The sequence below is a fragment of the Amborella trichopoda genome, chromosome 1 (assembly GCF_054954075.1).
Source record: "Amborella trichopoda isolate Santa Cruz 75 chromosome 1, AtrichopodaSantaCruz75HAP2 v2.0, whole genome shotgun sequence".
NCBI classification, from domain to species: Eukaryota; Viridiplantae; Streptophyta; class Magnoliopsida; order Amborellales; family Amborellaceae; genus Amborella; species Amborella trichopoda.
In genome coordinates this window covers 45,384-67,678 of record NC_142336.1, presented here as the reverse complement: position 1 = coordinate 67,678, position 22,295 = coordinate 45,384, and the positions used below count along the sequence as shown (strand labels likewise).

The following is a 22,295-nucleotide window of genomic DNA, read 5'->3' as shown; positions in this document are numbered from 1 at the left end:
ATTTTATTTGCAGAAGCATACATTGTCATATGCCTCATAACATCTAATATTTTTAATTCAGATAACCCATCAATTTGCCAATTAACTATTGATCGTCCTGAATAGGCTACTGCCTGTTGTATAGGATCTTCTTCCATTTGAATATCAACAGGGGTAGGTCTCTTATGATAGGGTAAGGCTGTTATAGGTTTCCAATATTTTCCATAAGCTATCTTATTGATGGTTTCAGTTATAGGAGTAGTATCCATAAATGCTTTTTCTTGATTTTGGATAGCATCTTCTATAATTGGTTCTTCTTCTGCAAGCATCATTGTTTCATGCTCAGGTATTACTATGGCTTTTCCTTTGTCAGAAGACTCAGGTGGTTGAGGAATAATGGTTGGAGGAGGAATATGAATTTGAGGTGATGGTACTCCTTTAATATCTAACTGGGATAGTTTTGATATTAATTGATCCATAAGGGATTTATTATTGTCTCCAATGTGAAATTTATGTTTATTTAATTCAGGAGGTGGTTTAAATAATACTGATTTAGGAATAGAGGTAACAGAAGATTTTTCTTTGGATACAATTCTTTCTATTCTTTCTGTTTGCTTTCCTAAAGATTGTAAATATAAATTTGTATAATTGTTTTGTTCCACAATATGAGGAATGTATTCTTGTTTTTTATTTAACTCTTTAGGTATGATTTTATAGGGTGTAGCCACTATGTCATATAGTGATTGAGGTTGTGTAGGCTCATTCTTTTTTGGAATAGCTGCCTTGAGTATAATACTCTTTTCAGGCAGATGTATACTAGCTGTTGTAGTACCATCAGTGCTAATGTATGTTTTTTCTTCTATTGTTTGAATTTTATCAAACGAGGGAATAGTAATATTCGTTTCTATACACATTTCTTTGAACCATTGAAAAAATCCTATATTTAACCTTTCCTTGTGTAAAAATTTATTATATTTTTTATGTATCAATTCTATTAATCTTGGTTGAAATTTTCTCAAATACCATTCTCTTATATTTTTATTCTCTTCTGATAAATAATCTTTTTTGATAAAGTCTTTATTTATTTTTCTCTTTTTCCTTTCTAGCTTAGCTGCTAGATAGGCTGCTATATACTCATCTGAATATTGATTATTATCATAAGTATCTTCTTCTATTTGTAGAGTACATACTTGAAAATCTTGTAATTCCTCGATACTGGGTTCAGTAGTATGTGTTGTATGAGATTTGGATGTGTATGTAGGAATCACAACATTATCTGTGGTTCTTTGTGTTCCCTGAAATTGAATGTCTGAATTTGATGAAGAAGGTTGAGTAGGAGGTAATATAATAACATTTGGATTATGAGAATAGGATTTTCTACTTGGTATTTTATTTTTAATATTTCTTTTCCTATTGATATTAATATCATCCTGTACTTGTGGTTGTTGAAATTTAAATTCCATATTTCCATCTGTATGTTCTATTATTTGATTGGGAATATGATGTTGAGGAATTTCTTGTGGTTGGTTGGCATTTTGTAATGCCCATGATTGGGGTAATACAATATCTGACCATTTTATGGTTTTTGGGACAATCATATTAGATTTTTCTATATTTGTTTGAAATAATATTGTTTGATCTTTTTGATCAAGTTTTAAAGTATTTGGACTTAAAGTATTCATGACTTTATAGTATATTCGATATACTATGGCCAAATTTTGTGAGCCATGGATCATGTTGAATCCATGTGTTTTTAGATTTATTGTTAATATGTCTAAAATATTTGGGTCAGTCAAAGAAACAGAAAAATTAGGAAAACAATTAAAATATATTGGACCACTACAAAGGCTGGATTCAACCATGCCAAGTAGAGAGTCTGTGAAAATATTGTCTTTTATCTCCTAGGCATACAAGCACAGAAGTGTTCAACCCTAAACGGGTCAAAGGTTTTTCGGCTATTTGAATAAGGCCAATGTGTAAATATTTGTAATTATTTTCTTTATGTTTTTCAATTACTTTCTTTGAGAGTAGGTGAAAGTCTTCTTGGTTTTGAGTTACTGATAGACTTTCTTCTACAGTCTTGATGGCATAACCCATCTTGAGTTTAAATGATCCCTTATTATAAACATCGTGAATTGGTACCTTAGGAATATTCCAATTTTGAATATTTTCCTCAATATCATTTATAATAATTTGTTCTTTATTCTTTACTCTAAGTTTTTGAGATGAAGTTACAGTTTTTCCCATAAGATTACGGGTGGCTAATCTCATAAGGAATCTTACCCCTGGCAATAATTCAATAGAAATTGGGGCTACCCCTGGCAATAATTCAATAGAGAATTCGATTTCCCTGTCAGGCGATAATCTTGGCAATTCTTCAAGAAAACGTTGGAAAATTCTCGGATAACCGGAGTGGCATCCAAATTTATCTCTTCCTTCCTATCTTCTTTGATATAGGCAAGAAAGCCTTGACACCCTTTTCGAAGGAGGCGATTAGCTCGAATACAGGAGATTAAATATGATGGGGAGTCTTCTTTGATACCCTTGAAGTAAAATACTGGTTGATTCGGAATGTTATGTGAATAATCTATTAAAAATAATATTCATGAGTAAACTACCAAAATTTCCCAATGTTAAAGAAATGAATGGGTTCATGTATGAGCATTTACACCATGGCCATGTCTGTGTGTGTGACAGACATTCATGGTTAATAAGCAGTGTTATTCCACATTGCTTGGGCCTTGGAAGCAGCCCGTGTAACTCAGCCAAGTGCGAGGTTGAGTGGACTAGGCCTGTGCATGACCCAAAAGCCCCTTAAAAAAAAGATTTCTTTAAAATGCTAATAAATAAAATAAAATATTTAAACCAGAAACAAAACTAAGAACAACATGTAAGGAATCCAAATAAGCTCAAAAGAATATAACAAATTGGATTTCAAAATATGGTTTAGGGTTGGAGATTCTAGAAAAATCCAACAAAAAAAAAACAAAAATAGGGCATTTGACAATAAAAACTCACAAACGATTGTAAAGCATATCCAAATTACATATACATAAATTGATCCCACAAGTTTATATAATTCTTATGTTTTTTTCATTCTTTAATGTACCCTTGTTGTACCCTGGAACTAAGGCAGGCCAAAATCTGATAGAACCAATGCCATGAACTAGAAAGAAGAATTAATAGATGTAAAATTCAAGAAACCATCAAATCCAGACAGTCCAAAAGATGGGTCAGGAAAGAGAAGAGAAATGACATATAGTTGTTGTCAATACGAGTTGACTTTAATTATGCATGGCATCTCTTCAGAGTATGCATCCTTATTGAGGCTTTGTTGAACCTCATTTATAGTGCAAAAATTTCATATATTCATTTCTTATCTTAAGATTTTGTCACATTACTGTCCACCTCTATCTTAAAATTGTCACATTACTGTAAAGAGAAGAGAGAGAAAGAGCAGTAGAGAGAGGAAGAGAGTACTGTAGCTAATTACAAGTTCGAAAATAGAGAAGTAGCCAATCAATCTTTTTTTCTTCAGGGAGAGTATAAATAATGCTACATAATTTAGTTTAGAGAGAAATGTTAATTAGAAATAGGGAAACATTAAAAATGCCTGTCCCATTTACAGTACCCATTGAAATTTTTGAACAGTGAGAGGAGAGAGTACCCATTCTAACTTCCTTCACACCCAAGCCTACTTCCAATAGGAGAGAGAGCAATGAGAGAGAGAAAGCAATACCTAGGTGAAAAGTCTTGGCATACTCTATCGTTCACAAAAAAAAAAAAGAAGTCATGGCATACTCTACACAAACCTTGCTACATTCATCGCATGCTTCATTGAGGAGTTCCAAGGAAGCAGACATGGCCTTGCCAGGTTTCACATCCATAACCAGATAAGAGCTCCTCTTTTCTCTCACTAGAGCAGCTTACGAAGTAAGTTTTAATGCCCTATATAGCAGCCTTTTAGCAAAAAGGGTCTTCAATCCTCCATGAGCGGTGATTGTTGAGAAACAAACGGTTTGTAGTACGAGAGAGAAAGATGGTTTGCAAAATGTGTGGATCTATAGAGGGAGAGAATGAAAGTTAGTCTGGGTAGTTGGACTTTGCCATAGTATAAGAGGGGGAAGAGTCCAGAAAATTGAAAGAGAAGGAAGATGGAGAGATTTTGGGAGATGGAGAGAGATTGTGAGTGGGGAAGAAGAGATTAAAGAAAGATGAGAGCGGTAGATGATCAGAAAAGAGGTCGGGCATGTGAAATGTGCCTATTTTTATTACTTTGGCTCATACTGTACAGCTCGGCTCGGCTCAGCTACACTCGGCTCGACACGGCTCGGCTTAAAACGGCTCGACTCGGCTTAGCTTGTGTCGGCTTAGCTCAGTTTACATCGACGCGGCTCAGCTTTTATGGGCTTAGCTCAGCTCATGTCCGCTTGGTTGAATTAAATTTTCACTGCTTTTAGCCGAAATGAGCCGATAAAAGCCTAGCAAGTCTATCTGAGCCGAGCAGATATTGTCCAAGCCGAAGCAAGCCAAGCGAAGCCGAGCCAAGCCTATATAAGCCGAGTCGAGATAGTGTGAAAAAAAAAAATAGTCAAAATACGAAAAAAAAAAAACCATAAACATAAATTTACGTTTCCACAAGAAAATTTGTGGAAGTTTGGAATTAACGAAATTCATTGAAATTTTGAAATAGCGATATTGTGGAATTTCAGTGAAATTTTAGAACACCAGACAAATTTTGGACATCCTTTTTTATTCCCATATTAAACGATCTTTTTTTTTCATTTCAGCTACAAACTGTTGTCAAAAAATCAGAAATAGACAATCTTCAAATTTTTAAAAGTTAATTAGGGTTTCCATATCCCAATTCTTTGCTTATGTGTCGTCTCTTTCCCTTTTATTTTCTCTCTCAACTAGACTATTTATTACCTCTTTCTTCATAGCCATAGCCATAGCCGAGCCGGAGTTAGCCAAGATGAGCTAAAAAGCCAATAGAGGACTAGATAGAAATTAAAATAAATATAAAAATATAAAAATATTTAAATATATAAAAATAGATGCGGTTAGCATGCAGTTAAGCCCGCAAATGTAGAAATGCGGACGCTTCAATAAATTTATTTTTGAAAACATGGGGATCATGAATATGAAAAAATAAATAAATTTTAAAAATTAAAAATAATAATTCAATTAAAAAAACAGTTAGATCGTTAGTTTCAATTGTTTTTAAATGAACCACCTATTTGCCTCCCACTTTAAGATAGATTGATGCTTTATACCTCTGGCCCGCACAAAACAATTCATCTGAAAAAAAAAATTATTAAAGCCAAAACCATTCTTGCTCTCAATGCTACTCCCATCCTAACCACCGTTAATCGAATAAAACGGTAGATTTCTCTCTTATCATCAAATACGGTACTTCGTTGAAAGACAAGTGCTCTTTCCCCTAAGGACAAGTTAAGGGAAGAAGAAGGAATTTATATATTATTTTATAAATAGTGTTGTTACTTATTATATATTATTTTATAAATAGTATTATTATTTATTATATATTAGTTTATAAATAATAATTATATACTATTTAATAAGTAATAATATATTAATATATATCTTTTCATTATATCAAATTACTTAAATTATATAATACTATGAGATAACATAAATATTATATAATATATAATATAATTGATATAGATAGTGAGGCACTGAACACCTCAGCCACTATGGTAAATAGTAAGGGTGAAAAGGGTCCCCTGGACAGAGCCCTCTCAAAGCATGAAAGTAACCCCTAGATGTGCCATTAATAAAGTCCAAAACTTAGGGTTTTGAAATACACCCTTTGGATATGGCATTTTGGACAAAGTCTCATCAAGAATTTCCCAATCCACATGATCATAAGATTTTTGATTACCAAGCTTGGGATTTTTGCACCACAGCAGGAATGTATGCATTCGTGTGCTATTAGAGCCCCATCGAGAATCTGGCGCTCCTTCACAAAGGTCCCTTGGGATGATAAGATCACCTGACCATGGACACGTTTAAGGCGGGAAGCCAGGCCCTCAAGAGAATTTTGTAGGAAGTATTAATCAGACAAATGGGTCGAAAGTCTTTAAGCTCTTTTGCTCCCTCTTTCTTGCGGATCTTGGCAATGGAAGTGACATTCATCGCCTTATGGATAGTGGCTCGATAGTGAAATTAAGAAAAGAAAGCCATGATATCAGTCCTAAGGTTATCCCAAAAGACTTCGAAGAGGGCTATGGGGAAGCTGTCAGTGTTGGGGACCCGGTCTCCATTGAGATCTTTAATGGCCTGGAGTACTTTGTCCTCTTAAAGAGGGCTTTCCAAAGAGGCTGCAGATAAGGGAGAAATAGAAGAGAAGGAGAGGTCCGCCATTACTGGCCTAGGACCAGAAGGGGAAGAGAAAAGCTTGGAAAAATTTTCGACAGCCGCTGCTTCAATGAGATTGGCATAGTCAACAATTCAGTCCCCCATCTTGAAGTGGGTAATAGAGTTCTCCCTTCTTCAACAGTTGGCCATCTTGTGGAAGTAAATTGTATTTTGCTTGCCAAGCTTGAGCCATTTGACTTTGGCCCGCTGAGCCCAATAAATTTCTTCTTTCTTTAGGAGGTATTGGTAATCATGTTTGTGGATGGATCGAGAATCCAGCTCAGAAGGGGAGAGATGTCTAAGTTCTTCAATGAAGTCGCAGTGTTAAATAGATCTCAAAAGGAGTTTTCTTGGTATCATAAGTTTCCAGGGAGCTGTGAGCTCCATGATTTCAAGAAAACTTCAAGCATTTGAAGCTTGTTCTATAAGATACAACTGGCCCACCCATTCACAAGGGGGGAGAAGGACTCCCAATGGTTACAGGCATGAGAGGGGAAGCCAGGCTCTTAGAGCCGAGACAGCTCAAAGCGAAAAGGATTAGGCCCTCGAGGAAGGGACTGGGTAACTAGCAAGATAGGTGTATGATTTGAGGCGGGCTTGGGAAGCACCAAAGAGTGGGTGCCAGGGAACTCATGATCCCACTCGAGAGGGGTTAGAAATCTATCTTCCTCTGAATCATTGGTGGTACATACAAAAAATTACTCTCCAGTTTAGTACTATTACCACAAAAAGTTCTTAATATCTTAAACATCTTAAAAGAATAAAACATGAATTTTAAAATTATAAATATTATTCTTTTACCAAAGTATCTATACATAATTAAGGTAATAGAAAAATAAGAAAAATTAACATAAAAAAGATTTCTAGATGTGAATAGGTAAATGCCTCCATGTTTGTCACCAAAAAATGACATACTTGGTGAGCCGCACCAGATTGTCTACTGGTGTGTTAGAAGCAACAACAGATTAATCAGGTCAGAAGCGTCAACAGATTAATCGGATATAGTGGTAGAGCCACACACCAAAACATGTCTAAAAGCTGCATCTTTGATTCATCTAATCCATTCAGCTACTCACACGTTCTATGAGCAGATTAAATATTGCCAAACTCATGAGGTGCACAATATCATTGTGCATATGACAAATCAAAATGAAATGACTCCAGATCCAATGATCCCATGGGCCAAATGAAAAATTCAATAGTTATCAAGATAGAATTGGGAAGAGGAAATAAGAATTCCAACTAAAATAAAAGCGGTTATGCATCTTACCAATTACTCATCAGTTTATAATTAAATCTAACAAGCAGGTCATAAATGACCAAAACAAAATTCATGTCTATAAACAGAGTCTTATGATGTTGATTATTTCTTAATGCACACCTAAAATGAAATCAAATGAACATAGTTACATACCATCTTAGACATACCTATGAACACATTATTCACAAAATCCCTCTGAAAATACAAGAAGTGGATCGTTATCAAGGGCTTCAACATGTTGTTTCATTCCATGATAACAAAATTCACTAATTTAGGGTTGCCACAACACAATAAAGACACTATAATAAGCTCCATCAATTAACAATATCCTCAATTCTTTACTACAATTTCATGACCCCTGGCTAGGTATGATTGAAGTGAGAAATCAATTTTTTTATGACTAGGGTACGGACCAAGATTGGCTATATAAAACTACTTGGCCTAGATCGCAACTGAAGTTTGTCAGAGTGGTTTGTGAATTTTATATACAATTGTGGGATGCCCATCAGATTGGGTATACATGGCCCATGTTCAGCCACGCTATGCGGACTCCAAAAGAAAACGGTTGTACTTTTTTGTGATTGAACCATGAAAAAACTTTAGTCAACATTATCATAAAAAAAAAAAAAAATGAAATTTTTTTTCAATAGGCTTTAGGCCAAATTCAATGCTCTTTAGTAATGCCAAAATCGGTCCGTCCTACTGTACAGTAGACCTGCGAGCCTTTAGTATCTTGACATTGCGGCTGCTAATGAGCAACATTATTTCTTTTGCTAATGCTCATTGTTTTGTTTCAATTTTCTATGTTTGGAGTGACTACTTCTCATTTTGAATTCTTTTTAGTACGTATTTCATATATAAAGGCGCAGTAGGGAGGAATCGAAGGAATCCCGAAAGATGGGCACACGTGGGGATAGGTTTGACATGCACATTGTGTAGTGGGAACAAGAGAAGCAGCAACAAATCTCTGAATGGAAAAAGTGTCACAATTATTGTTTAGGAAGGCTAGCTAGACATAAATGTGGGCTACCTTCGAGGAACTATGTTGCGTCGTACACTCAATAGTGCAAACTGAGGATTTGGCATTCCAAAAACGAGCAAATGGATTTGTATACCCGAAGAGATTATGGAGCATAGTGAGCATAAATTAGTTATTTTATGTAGTTTCTCTATTTTCCTTAAATATTCGTTAACATAGCGTGCAATTTAATGTCCCTACAATTTCGATGAAATAGATAAGCTATGTGAATAGAAGCATATAGATCTAGGACACCCTTCTGATGGTCCAAGAGCGAGGGCAACCAGATAAGAGCTGCTGCTCGCTAGAGGAGACATGGCAGACGATGGAGGTAAGGAGCAAAGAAAGGCCCAAGGTGAGGAGTCCCTAGAAGAACGACTGAACCAGATGCTGCTCAAGCCAAATTGCTACAGCTGAGGCCGAGCAGCACTTCCATCTTTGACAACGATGTTAGTCCCAGTAAAAATAATAATAAATAAATAAAATTGAAAAAATAAAATTACTCGGATTTGTCCTTAAATCACACGAGGGACTTGAGGTTCCATACCAATTCTTATAGACCAAGCCATGCGGTGACAGGTAACCTTGAGAGTCATCTTTGGTGAATCTCATTCACATTCCATCTCTATTTTTTTGTACTTTTCACTATCTTTTCTAGAGGGGTTAACCTCCTTTTATAGAGAATAAATTTATTTTGTAACTCTCACATTCATGGTCTATAAGAGTTGAGATCCAAGTGTAACTCCTGCCTTAATTCCCTTAAGTGCAGCTAATTAGGATTAACAAGTTGTCACCAAACTGTTAATCTTATGTAATGAACTAAACCTGTCATTAGTCCACTAATGAGACACGTAATAGGATGTCATCCAAGCATTCTCATAATTTTATAAAAGATATTATAAATTAAATAAACTTTGTATATCTATAATATAAAAACAAATTCTTACAAAGAATCCAATTCCAAACACGCCACTGGGTTTTCCCTCCAGTGACACTGGGTTTTCCCTCCAGTGCAACATCCTATTAAAGCTCAAAAATAGATCCAAGTATATGACATGACCTCATGTTAACCACATGGGATTTCACATATACTTCAATATGGCTTTTGCACCATTATTGGAAAAAAAAAAAAATTTGAGAGAAAAGGGCCTGATATGCCACATTTCCAACGACTCCTACTTGGCCTGAAGGCTGTTTCACTTCTTATACACGGCATTGCCTCATGCTTTCCAAATGGGATTTTCATATACCCAGCCAGTGTAGTCAAACACCACACTTAGATTTTCTGGCCTCCATAGCCATATATATGGCATTGCCCCATGCAATTTGTTTGGGATTTCACATATACCCTGCCAATGTGGTCATACACCACACTTAGGTTTCCTGGCCTCAACAACCTTGTATATGATACTGCCTCAAGCTACTTGCATAGGATTTCACATATACTTTGCCAATGTGGTCATCTGCCACACTTAGATTTTCTGGCCTCAACAACTTTGTATATGGCATTGCCTCACGCTACTTGCATGGGATTTCACATATACCCTGCCAAAGTGATCATACACCACACTTGGATTTCCTGGCTTCAACAACCTTGTATATGGTATTACCTCATGCTATTTGCATGGGATTTCACATATACCATGCCAATGTGGTCTTATACCACACTTAGATTTTCTGGCCTCAACAACCTTGTATATAGCATTGCCTCACGGTACTTGCATAAGATTTCACATATACCCTATCAGAGTGGACATACACCATACTTGGATTTTCTCGCCTCAACAACTTTGTATATGGCGTTGCCTCATGCTACTTGCATGATATTTCACATATACCCCACCAAAGTAGTCATACACCACACTTGGATTTCATAGCCTCGACAACTTTGTATATGACATTGCCTCATGCTACTTGTATGGGATTTCATATATACCCTGCCAATACGGTCATACACCACATTTGGATTTCTTGCATCAATAGTTTTGTATATGGCATTGCCTCATGCTACCTGCATGGGATTTCTCATATACCTTACCAATTATTCACCAACACGTTGGATTTTATTTACATCTATCTCTTAGCCAAGAGAAAAAAAAAGGCCCATTGCTTCTGCATGTTTCTCAAACATGTCATCCACCACTGGTCTTTAAGTCCAAAGCACAGATTCGAATCATAGGTCAAAATAATAAGAACAATAACAATTTGACAAAGCTTTAGGTGGTGGAGGTTTGAGTCCTCTTCAAGGCATTGAGAATGCTCATTGAATGAGCAATTCCATGACTTTCTTAATGTGCATTGATCACCATCGAGATAACAAATTCAATTCTAATTTGGTAATGATGATTTACTCCCACTATCCAATGAATAGCTATCAATAATACGATAATTCAATCTAACACGATACATCATTAAAGATTTTTAATGTTATGTGGATATACACAGAGCACTATAAGGTGTCAATGATTACTACATCTCAATGAAAAATAATAGCTTAGCATCGCATCCTCATGGGTACAAATTTAGTTTCTAAATATAAAGAAGAATAGTAAGCAAAATAAATAAAAATAAGTCGCAACTAGGTTAAAAATAACGAACAACATGATTAATTCAAAAAAAATATCCTTACACAACATGGCCAATAGGCTTACACTTTCCAAGGATATTGTAATGCATAATCTTGTAAAAAAATAAGGGAGGAAAAATATATTATCACAAATATACATATATTGTTGAACTTGGAATATTCATAAGCATTGATCACCATGAAATATTTCAAATCAAGAATTTCTTTACATAAATAGTTGTCTTGTCACAATATGTATAATTGCTAGAGGGGTATATTAGAAATAAAAAAGTAAATAGTGAACACCAAATTTCTCTTTCGTACATAGCAAATGTGAGAGTATATCTCTCTTTTCCTCTCCATATATTTTCATACAAATGATTAGATGAATGAATATTGAGCTTTGCCTAAAATTACGCAAGCTGCCTTTTGTGCATTAAGAGGTTTAGCTAAAATATAAAATAATGTCTTACAGTATTAACATCAACGCAACTTTTCGATGATGTCTATGGTCATGGACATGGGGATGATGGTGTGCATGTGGTTCATAGACCATGGTGTAAATGACAAGCTAATGAATGTGTGCTTCGTGTTTATTGAAGAGAGCGACTTACTTATCTTTAGGTAGAGAGAGAAACTTAAATTTTGAAAAAGAGAGAGACTTATGTTTTGAAATAGGACGCTGATTTGCATTGGTTTCATGCTATTAAGATAAAATAGAATGTGAATAAATTTCTAATTTAAGGCAATAAAAAATTTACCATAAAATATTTGTAATTAAAACCTTCCAAATACTTTTAATATTCAAAGTGCATTGATTTCATGCTATTTAGATAAAATAGAATGCGAACAAATTTCTAATTTAAGGCAATAAAGAACTTACCATAAAAGCTTTGTAATTGAAACCTTCCAAATACTTTTCACATTCAAAGTGCATTGATTTCATGCTATTTAGATAAAATAGAATGTTAACAAAATTTCTATCTAGAAACTATTCAAACCAATACCAAAAAATAAAAAAAATGATTCAGACATAATAAATGGCATCACCACAAAAAACATTTAAGAATGTGATAAAATACAATATGGTACAAAAGCGATATTGAAGTATATGTGAAATCCCATTGGTTAGCATGAGGCAATGCCATATACTTGGATCTATTTTTGTGCTTTAATAGGATGTCGCACTAGAGGAAAAACCCAATGTCACTGGAGGGAAAACCCAGTGGTGCATTTGGAATTTGATTCCTTATAAGAATTTGTTTTGATATTATAAAAATACAAAGTTTATTTAATTTTATAAATATCTTTTATCAAATTGTGGGAATGCTTGGATGACATCCTATTATGTGAGTCTTTAGTGGACTAATGACAGGTTTAGCTCATTACATATGATTAACAAGTTGGTGACAACTTGTTAATCCTAATTAGTTGCACCTAAGGAAATTAAGGCAGGAGTTGCACTTGCATCTCAACTCCTATAGACCATGAATGTGAGAGTTACAAAATAAATGTGTTCTCTATAAAAGGAGGTTAACCCTTCTAGAGAACACATTTATTTTGTAACTCATGGGAAGAACTTGCTCTATATAGAGAACAACTTTTCACCTTTACTAGTAGATGTGATTGCTAAGAATTACAAGCACCAATAAATAGTTGCTTATTCTACTATTTAAAACTAGTTGATCGTGCTAAGTAGTTGTATCACTTTATATGACATTATCGTTTATCTGCATAGTTGTGCAACGCCCAACAATCAATTTGGATCGATGGGTTTAATGGTTACGGTGTAGTGGATGACGAATGCTCACATGGTGTACCATTATCATTAAAGGAATGAGGTGACAATCCATTTTAAATGAGTTTCGAGTCCAAAAAGTGTTCAAGTTCCAACAAACCAACTCAACAAAAGCTCCATATGCCAAAAATAAGCTAGCTCTTCTCTCTCTCTCATATGGACTAAATATGTAAGACATATGCTTATATGTCCACACCAACAATCAATTTGGATCAATGGGTTTAATGGTTACGGTGTAGTGGAGGACGAATGCTCACATGGTGTACCATGTTTTAACACATACCAATGGTGAATGATATACCTACTAAATTTTAAAAGTACATTATCATTAAAGGAATGAGGTGACAATCCATTTTAAATGAGTTTCGAGTCCAAAACGTGTTCAAGTTCCAACAAACCAACTCAACAAAAGCTCCATACGCCAAAAATAAGCTAGCTCTTTTCTCTCTCACATATGGACTACATACGTAAGACATGCTTATATGTCCACACTTCACATACACAAATAGATGTGAAATGAGTGAGAGAGATTCATCTTTTGTGTTCAAGAGAGGGTGTGAGAGCGATAGCAAATGCTCACAAACGTTGGTCCATGCAAGAGAAAGTACCCAATGGATCTAGATTCTAGAGACATTCATAAAAGGCAAAAAAATTTCTATCTAGAAACTATTCAAACCAGTACCAAAAAATAAAAAAAATGATTCAAACATAATAAATGCCACCACCATACAAAGCATTTAAGAATGTGAGAAAATACATAATAAAGTAGAAAAAAAAAAAGAATATTGTGAAACATGAGATAAACACAGCGAGAGTAAAAGATCAGAATCGAAAGAATCATCAGCGTGATATAAGAAAAGATGTGAACGACTAACGTAACCCTAAATCATGTGCATAATTGTAGCAAATATATCACTCGAAAATCAAAATGAAACATTAAGGAAATGTGGGAAATATGCAAGCCTCAAATTTTTGAGGGCAAAAATAAGAAAATCCTAAAAAACTGACTCGCAAATCAACACTAGGGTGTATACACTGATAACAACTGTACATGTTAATATGTTAATGCTAACAAAACCAACATGAGAATCTGAATGACAAACTATCTACATAAGGGACCACTTGATTTTATAATATTGTGAAACATGAGATAAACACAGCCAGAGTAAAAGATTAGAATCGAAAGAATCATCAGCGTGATATAAGAAAAGATGTGAACGACTAACATAACCCTAAATCATGTGCATAATTGTAGCAAATATATCACTCGAAAATCGAAATGAAACATTAAGTAAATGTGGGAAATATGCAAGCCTCAAATTTTTGAGGGCAAAAATAAGAAAATCCTAAAAAACTGACTCGCAAATCAACACTAGGGTGTATACGCTGATAACAACTGTATATGTTAATATGTTAATGCTAACAAAACCAACATGAGAATCTGAATGACAAACTATCTACATAAGGGACCACTTGATTTTATAATATTGTGAAACACCAAGTTAATTAACGCGGAAAAAGTTGAAGAGAAGCAAGTCATCTTTGGATTCTGAGCACCCTAAGGAGAAAACAACTTTTAGAATGCAACTAAATTCAAGTTCCAAATGAAACGTGCCCCCTAACTCAATACAATCACAAGAAAATACTTTTCAGCTTCTAGAAAATTTGTCCTTTTGTTGGGTTCAATGATCACAAACATGTACTAAGGCAAATTGGATAGGTTCTTAAGCGTCTATCACATCAACAATGGATGTTAGAGAACTCATAGATTATAAAGTGATATTTCATACTTATGGGAAATATCATATGATGGCTCAATAAGTATAGCCATATTATATCCTCCGACGAGTTTTGTTTTTTTTTTTTGGAATGTGTTATCTTATATCATCGGATAAGGTTTTAGAGTTTCCTTTTCTACTTCTCAATAAATGAAATTTAACAGTATGGTTCATAGACCGAGTATGCCTTTTAATTGTGCATTTATTGATTGAATGCATGTTGCCCAGACAACCGCCATGCAGTTGGACACGAAACATGATGTGGTAAAAACCTGCTCCACATGGAAAGCAACTTTGCGCCAATCACTTCTAATGGTTTAGAAATGATTACCAGGAAATTACAAGTAGTAGCTTATTCTACAGTTTAAAACTAGTTAATCTTGCTAAGTAGGTGTATCACTTAGATTATAACTAAATATTGCTATGGAGAAATGATCGCCTATTTTACAGTTTCTCTTTCAGGTGCTTATTTAAGAAAGCCCTGGATAACTAACTCACAGATGAATGTGACCAATACAAAGAATTATTTTCTTTGTTCATCAAAGAATTCCATTCTTTGTGCAACTTAAACAAGATTTGAAATAAATCATGCAAAAGAAAGCACAAATCAATAAATAATGCAAACAAGACAAACACATCAAATCAGTAAAATCCATAGCAAGTATATTACCTCATTCTCCAACATGTGTAGAAGAGTTGTCTTTCCAGTCTTGCCAGGCACTAGACAAAGGAACTTGACCTCTTTCAGCGTAGGGAAGTAAGTACACCATACAACCAATCAAGCAGAAACACAAATCCAGCCTAAAAAACCCTCAAGGAAAAAAAGAGGAAGAATAATAAAATATGAGAAACAACTTGAAATATGAGAAAATGGACCATAGAGACAACCATATTTAAGAAACAAACCAAAAATGAGAAAATAAAAGGACAAAACAAAACAAAAGTTGAGAAACGAAAGTGAAGAATGGAGAAAACAACTGAATCAAAATTACATTTCAAGTCAAACCCTCACTCATGGACTGATTAAACAGCCAAAAATAAACAAAGAAAATGAAGAATGTCACACAAATAGGCTTTATAGTAACTAGCATTTTTAAGTTAAAAAAATGAAACTCACCATTTTTACTCATAATTCACAGCACACCATATGAACCTACAACTAAATTTCAATGAAGCTACGTATGTTCTACTTTAAGTGAGAGGAGTAAATCCATGAAAAGATAGACTAAATTAAATCATTTATAGGAACAATCACATCCTAAACATAATACCAGTAAACTTCCACTCTAAAGAAAATAAATAAAGAAGTTAATAAAAATCAAATTATAATAAACATACAAATTCCAAGCTTATAGCAACAAATCAATCGCATAAACCTTCAAAAAGAAACTCTGAAAACTAGATAAACCATATATAAGGCACCTCAAAATTTCAAAAGCAAAGCAAGATAAACCAGAAGAAATCCCTGGAAGGGAAATACCTGTGACTTGGATTCAACGTAAGAAACGCTAATACTCTTCGTGCTCCCTGGATTCAATGTCCTCTGGGTTAGCTAAAACACCACCCATATATGTAGACTAGTGTAGAAGAAAGCCTAACACTGGTTTGCAGAGCAAGAGTGGAACAACAAGAGAATCGTAGAAAGAAAGCGATGAACAAAGGCTTTGAAGCAGAAAGAAAGCACAAAGAGGAGGAAAGAGAGAGGGAAAATATCACTTGCTCCTAGGGTTTCGAAGCAGAAAGAAAGCACAAAGAGAAGAGAAGAACAAAGAGGAGGAGAAGAAGGTAAAAACAACACTTCAAAATTCAAACTAATGGGCCTCAACAAATATATGATCGTTGGGTTTGTCTCTACCTCAACCGTCTTTTTTTCCCCTTGACGACAATCTCTCTCTCTCTTTGGTTCGTTCAGGCCTTAGATTGAGCTTTCTCAGGCTCGTCATTGTTGAAGTCTAAATGGAAATAGAGATTGAAGCCTAGCTCTTAGAGAGAGATTGAGGTGGAGATTGAAGCGGAACTCTTGCTCTCTCTCTCCAAAATAAAAAATAAAAAATCTAAAAGATTTGTCACCATCAATAAATCGCTTCAAGAAATCGACTAACAAAGGCTAGTAGAACCCCATACCTTTCCATCTTACTCTGAATGGAGCAACACCATGCTTTGACATTTGTAAATATATGTATCCATTTTGTATATAGGCGTACAAGACAGAATAGACCGTAAAAGATACGAGAATAAACATAACAAGTTATGGCCTAATGGGTAGTCTGAGAGAGAGACTATTACAATCTCTGTAAATAAGACTGAGCATACAAAATGCAAGATTCAGAGAGAGAGAGAGAGAGAGAGAGAAAGCAAACAAAGGATAGATTAAAGAGAGAAAGGGCAGTTAAGGGTATCTTACTGGTGATGATGAGGGAGAGAGAGAGAGCAACTAAAGGATAGCTTAGAGAGAGAAAGGGCAACTACAAGCAAAAGGAACTTTACCTTCCAAAACCAAATTCTCAATAAAAGAATGAAAGAAAAAAGAAAAAGAAAAATGCATATAAAGTTTTTGCATTCACCTTGGTCATCAAGATCTTGAGTTTTCTTCTTCCTCCTTTCTGCTCGTCTGAATTCCCCTAAGCTTGAGTCTGACTTTTGTAGGAGATAGCGTCCTTCCCTGCAAAAAAAAAAAAAAAAAAGCCAAGCACTTAAAAACCTAAATGAGCAAGATAATCAATAAAAATTTTAAGCGTCTGAGCTTTGAAATCATCTTTGACAACTAAGCGTTCCACTGGGGGGGGGGGGGGGGAGAGAAGAAAATTCCACTGGAAACCACGTAATAAGCCCCAGAAGCACAATTCCATTCCCTAAACCCTATAAGAGTTCTAGACTCTCCAAAATATGGCCTTTCCATTAAAAAATAAATATACCAAAAAAAAAGGAAAAGAAAATACTTGATAAGCAAATACAAGAGAAGCCCTAGAAGCATAACTTCAACAATACATGTCCTAAAAAAATACCAAGACGTCCAAATCCAAACACACAGGCAAATCATAGACATAAACGCATGGACAAAAAAAAAGATAAACTCCATAAAGACCTAGTGTGATCTTATAACCAGCAAAGTCTCATCCGCTTCTACAACAAAACTTAACAGAAAATTTCTACATAATAGAGAACAAAGACGGGAAAGCAAGACTATAACCTTACCAAGAAAATGGGAATTAAAAATACTAAAAACCACAAAATTAGACCTAGAAAACACAATTCTGACCCCTAAATCTTGGATAAACCCTACTAAGTAAACTATCAAATCAAAATGTTAGCATGAAAGTTACCCAGGAATGCACCACAAAAGAGTCCTTCCTAGAAATAGAACTTCAACACAGGAAACCATAGAAACACACTAAAAGAAGCCACAATCCAGACATCCAGTTAAATCATAAGCCAAATTACATACAATAACAACAAAATTAACCAATAACTTCAAGTGATCAAATGACCTGCAAATTCTCAGCCAGCACCATTACTAAAACTTACAAAATCCTTAAAAAACAAAGGGATGAGACTAAAAATGAGATTGTACCCCTTCTAAATTCTAACAATGAAACAAACTAAATGGCAAGGATGTTTTGAATTGTAGTCTAGGACACCAAAAAATTAGACCTAGAAAAAAACAATTCAAACCCCTAGAACCCTAGAAAAGCAAAGAAACAACTCCAAAAAACGCTCGCCATCAAAATCTCAAAACACGCTCCAATCAAGCTCAAGAAAGCCACTAGAAATTGAAGCTCAACAGCATCAACCCTACCTAAAAGCAACCTTCGAGTCTGTCATTCTCTCTCCCTCCCTCTCCCTTGAAAGCGTTACACATGGTTTTAGAAATTGTCGATTTTAAGTTTGAAATTGCTTGTTTGAATGATAATTGATGGCAACTAGGTCAATTCCCTTGTAGAATCGGGTATCAAATTTATCACGACAAAATCACCTAATTTTTTAAGAGAACCACTTAATTTGAATCAAACAATTCACACAAGAGCTTTAAATTCTAGCTTTAATATACATTTATATTTAATATTTTAATATCTTTTTTACTACAACAAAACAATGAATTATTTTCAAATTGCCAATCCAGATTAAGTTATTTTTAAAAGGAAAAAGTTTATATTGAATTGAGGCTATAAAGAATCAAATTGGAGCCCACCTCAAAATTTCCACTAAAAGAGGTTGTTTTGATACATAAATATTCTCAATTTGATAATCTTGAGATCAAGATGTATGCACATTAAAAAAGCGTATTTCAAGTTTTGGAAATAATGTATATTGTAACACATTTTTTTACTGTCTAGTTTTTTTATTTTTAAAGTTTTCATAGATCTATTCGATTTACGCTATTTTTGAAGCTTTAACTTTTATAATTAAAGATGAAAAATATATTTTAAGGCTATCACAAAAATTGAGGGTACGCTTTATTTTGATTGTTTAGAGCCTCAGCTTGATAAAAACCACGCATTTTTTAAAATTATAGATATTCAAAACCCAAAGATCTCAAATTAATATTTTTCCTAATTTTTTGGATTTTAAAAATCCAAAATTAAGAATTAAACTAATTTCAGATTTGGAATATCAAACTTTAAAAAAAATTAATTCCAAATGTGTTTAGTTTTGGATTTTAAAAGTTCACTAGGGGGATTTTTTTAAACATCAGACCTTCAAAATACTATAGCTATTTTATCATTTTCGAAAGTAATAAACAAATTAGAAACTTAAAAAAATAAAAAATAAACTTTTAAAGTAACAGCAATGACACATTAATTACACTAAAAAATACCATCCGTTACATAACGTTAAGTCGATGTTTCCTTCAGCTTTTTATCAAACGACTACTTTCCTAAACGGCTACATCCAATGCCCTCCTTCTCTCATCGTAAACGGTTACATCCTAAACGGCTAGTTTCGTAAACGGTACCCTACTCTTACGAAAAACCCTTCTATGCTCTTTCCTAAACGGCTACATCCTAAACGGTACCCTATTTTTTCGAAAAACCCTTCTATGCTCTCTCTGTCTCTCTCTCAATCACCATTCGCTCTGTGAGAAGGAGCCTCAATCTTTCTCGCTTTCTCTATCAATCACCAAGTGTAAGTGTTATGTGAATTTGTTGCTTTTTTCTGTTTTGAAGGCTACATCTTTTTCTTTGCTCTTCCTCTGCTTCAATGAAAGCAAGAGAGGCATCACCCTCTTCGTGAGCAGATGGTTCCAAGAAGACCTTCTTCATGGCAACAATACGTGAGAAATTTGTGCTTCGTAGCCTCTTTATTTTGAAACTCTCCAGGAATTAGGAAGTTAAGGTTTCACTTGTTTAAGGGTTTGATCTTGTTTCGTTATTTCTTGGGTGATACTTTATAGTATTAACTTTTATCCATGATTGATTTCTCCATTTTCCCTGCTCTGTGATAAACCACAAATTAACCCTCCTACACTTCTTTATGATTTCTGTAGTTATTTGTGATTCTTGATGAAATTGTAAATTTAGGTATCTGATTTGAATGGAGTTTAGAATTCTGTTCATATTTCTTGTTTTTCTCTTCATTGATTTCTTTTTCTTTGATAACAATATTTTTATTTTTTTGAAATTGTTTTTTTTTCCTGTCGCGTCATCTGTTTATGAACTTTTTGCCTTTCATTGGACTATGTAAGTTATAGTGGGGTTATTTTAATAATTACTTTTCTTTTTAGGGTTCAATATTGGAGATTTTGGTTGGAGTTTGGAATTTTATGCCTAATTTGATATGAATGATTAAGTTTACACCTTTTTCGTTTTCCTTTTTGGTTTTTCTATGGAACAATGGATGTTATGTTGGGTTATTTTGGTGTTTATTTGGATTTTTTTTGCTTGGGTAGATTTGATTTTTAGTGAGGAAAAGTAAGTTTTTTTTTTTTTTCATTGTAGTTCTCTTAAAAAATATTTGAGTTATTTTTTTCGTTTTCCAGTTAGTTCATTTATATTTTTCTATTCTCATTTTTCTTTTTTTTTCAAAATTTGATTAGTTAGACTGGTGAATTGGTTTGGTTTGACTGGTTCGACCGAAGTGGTGCCTCCATTGGTTCGATGGCCTCGTCCTAAAAACACTGGTTGGATCATGGTTTTGGTTGGTTTGGTGCGCCATGCTGAAATCATTGGATGGAATGACATCGAAATTTGTGATGCAATTGTCATTCAAGAAAATCATGCTACTTGTTAACACCCAAAAGAGAAAAAAATCTTATAACTCATATTGAGAATTTACACAATTTGTTTTTTGTAATTGTTGGAATCCCCTTAAGGGGCAGTTGATAATGCTAATACATATTGCTTTGAAACTGAAGTGAAGTTTTGATAAGATTTCTATCACGACCTAAAAAAAGGAAGGAAGAAAACGAAAAACTACTTTGTTTGGCCTAACAAATGCATGAAAAAACTCGATGTCATTTGGCTGTTGTTTATATTTCCTGTGTTATAAAGACTATGGGATTGGAACAACTGGTTAACTAGGACTGTGAGGTCTGGAATAATCTGACCCATATTAGACCTAAAAATAATGTACGTAGAGGGAGTTAGATATGATGTAATCCTTCTTCTCCCATTTGGTAGCAGTTCCTTGAAATATCTTGATGAAAATCTTTTCTGTGATGATCTTTTTGTATATTTTTTTCCTGGAGATGGTACTAATTAGATGGAATGAACCTATACCTTCGCAGGTCCAGCTGGCTATGCTTTTTAATAATTTCTACTTTGTTGAGGTTGGTTCTTTATTCTGTACTGTTAAAAACTGGAGGGAATGGAATGTCATTTTGGAGTAGGTGATATAGCAAACTATGGATCAGTGCTTGTTACGTCTTTGACAAACCATTGTCTTGCCATCAAGTCAATTGTATTGGGTAGTGCGTTGCAGGGAATAAGATTAGGGTTGCTGGTATTATTTGTGAGTTTATTTGACGCGTGCATATGGATATTGTGTTTGGATGTTCTTATTCTTGAATCTGGAGATGTTAATATATTGGTTCTGAATCATCTTGCTTGCAGGTTGCTACCATGTTTGCAGTGATGAAAGATACGGAGTATGCGACTAAGCCGAAATGAGTGCAGAAGTGAGTTAGGCTTCCTTTTTCTACTTATTGGCATTTAAAGAGATATGCGACATGTTCAAAGCAGTGGCTTAGAACTTTTCTTCTAGGAAGCATGTACCATTTTATTATTTATTTTGGGCCATGTTTTGGACTGAATTTTAATAAATGAGTGCCATTTAACTCATAAAAAATGGTTAGAGATATAAGTATTGTTAGAATGTCTATTACTTTATGAGGAAGATAATGAAGAAAATCCTACCACTTCGACTAACCAAAAAAAGAAAAGCTTCTTCCATTGGTTAATCATATCTTTTAACTGTTCTGTAGACTTTAGTAACTGCAGGAATTCTCCTTCAATGAAATGCTTTCAAGTATTTATTTTATTCTAGCATTTGAATGTACAAAAGTTTTGCTTTAT

At 34.3% G+C, this 22,295-nt stretch overlaps 1 protein-coding gene and 1 long non-coding RNA gene across 43 annotated transcripts in view; one reads left to right on the top strand and one right to left on the bottom strand.

Annotated features, from left to right (window-relative positions):
• The window catches only part of LOC110006457 (uncharacterized), a 36,271-nt gene extending 17,458 nt beyond the window's left edge, over window positions 1–18,813 (bottom strand). For 6 of the 42 annotated variants that reach the window (XR_016049293.1, XR_016049201.1, XR_016049277.1 and 3 more), the window contains exons 1-3: window positions 18,581–18,812; window positions 17,349–17,446; window positions 15,455–16,942 (exon numbers count right to left, since the gene is read on the bottom strand). Coding sequence is in view for 7 of the 42 variants with exons in the window: in XM_088857586.1 (XP_088713712.1) it covers window positions 15,455–15,469 (15 nt within the window). In the remaining 35 variants the exon portion in view is untranslated. Of the gene's footprint in view, window positions 1–15,454; window positions 16,943–17,348; window positions 17,447–18,580 lie in introns of all 42 variants that reach the window. The other 36 variants (XR_016049432.1, XR_016049590.1, XM_088857586.1 and 33 more) reach the window with 24 other exon arrangements.
• Window positions 18,814–19,785: 972 nt separating this feature from the next.
• Window positions 19,786–22,096, top strand: LOC148783460 (uncharacterized). Its single transcript, XR_016048921.1, has 3 exons — window positions 19,786–19,860; window positions 19,950–20,056; window positions 21,834–22,096. It is a non-coding gene; the product is annotated as an uncharacterized LOC148783460 (long non-coding RNA).
• The last annotated feature ends 199 nt before the right edge of the window (window positions 22,097–22,295 follow it).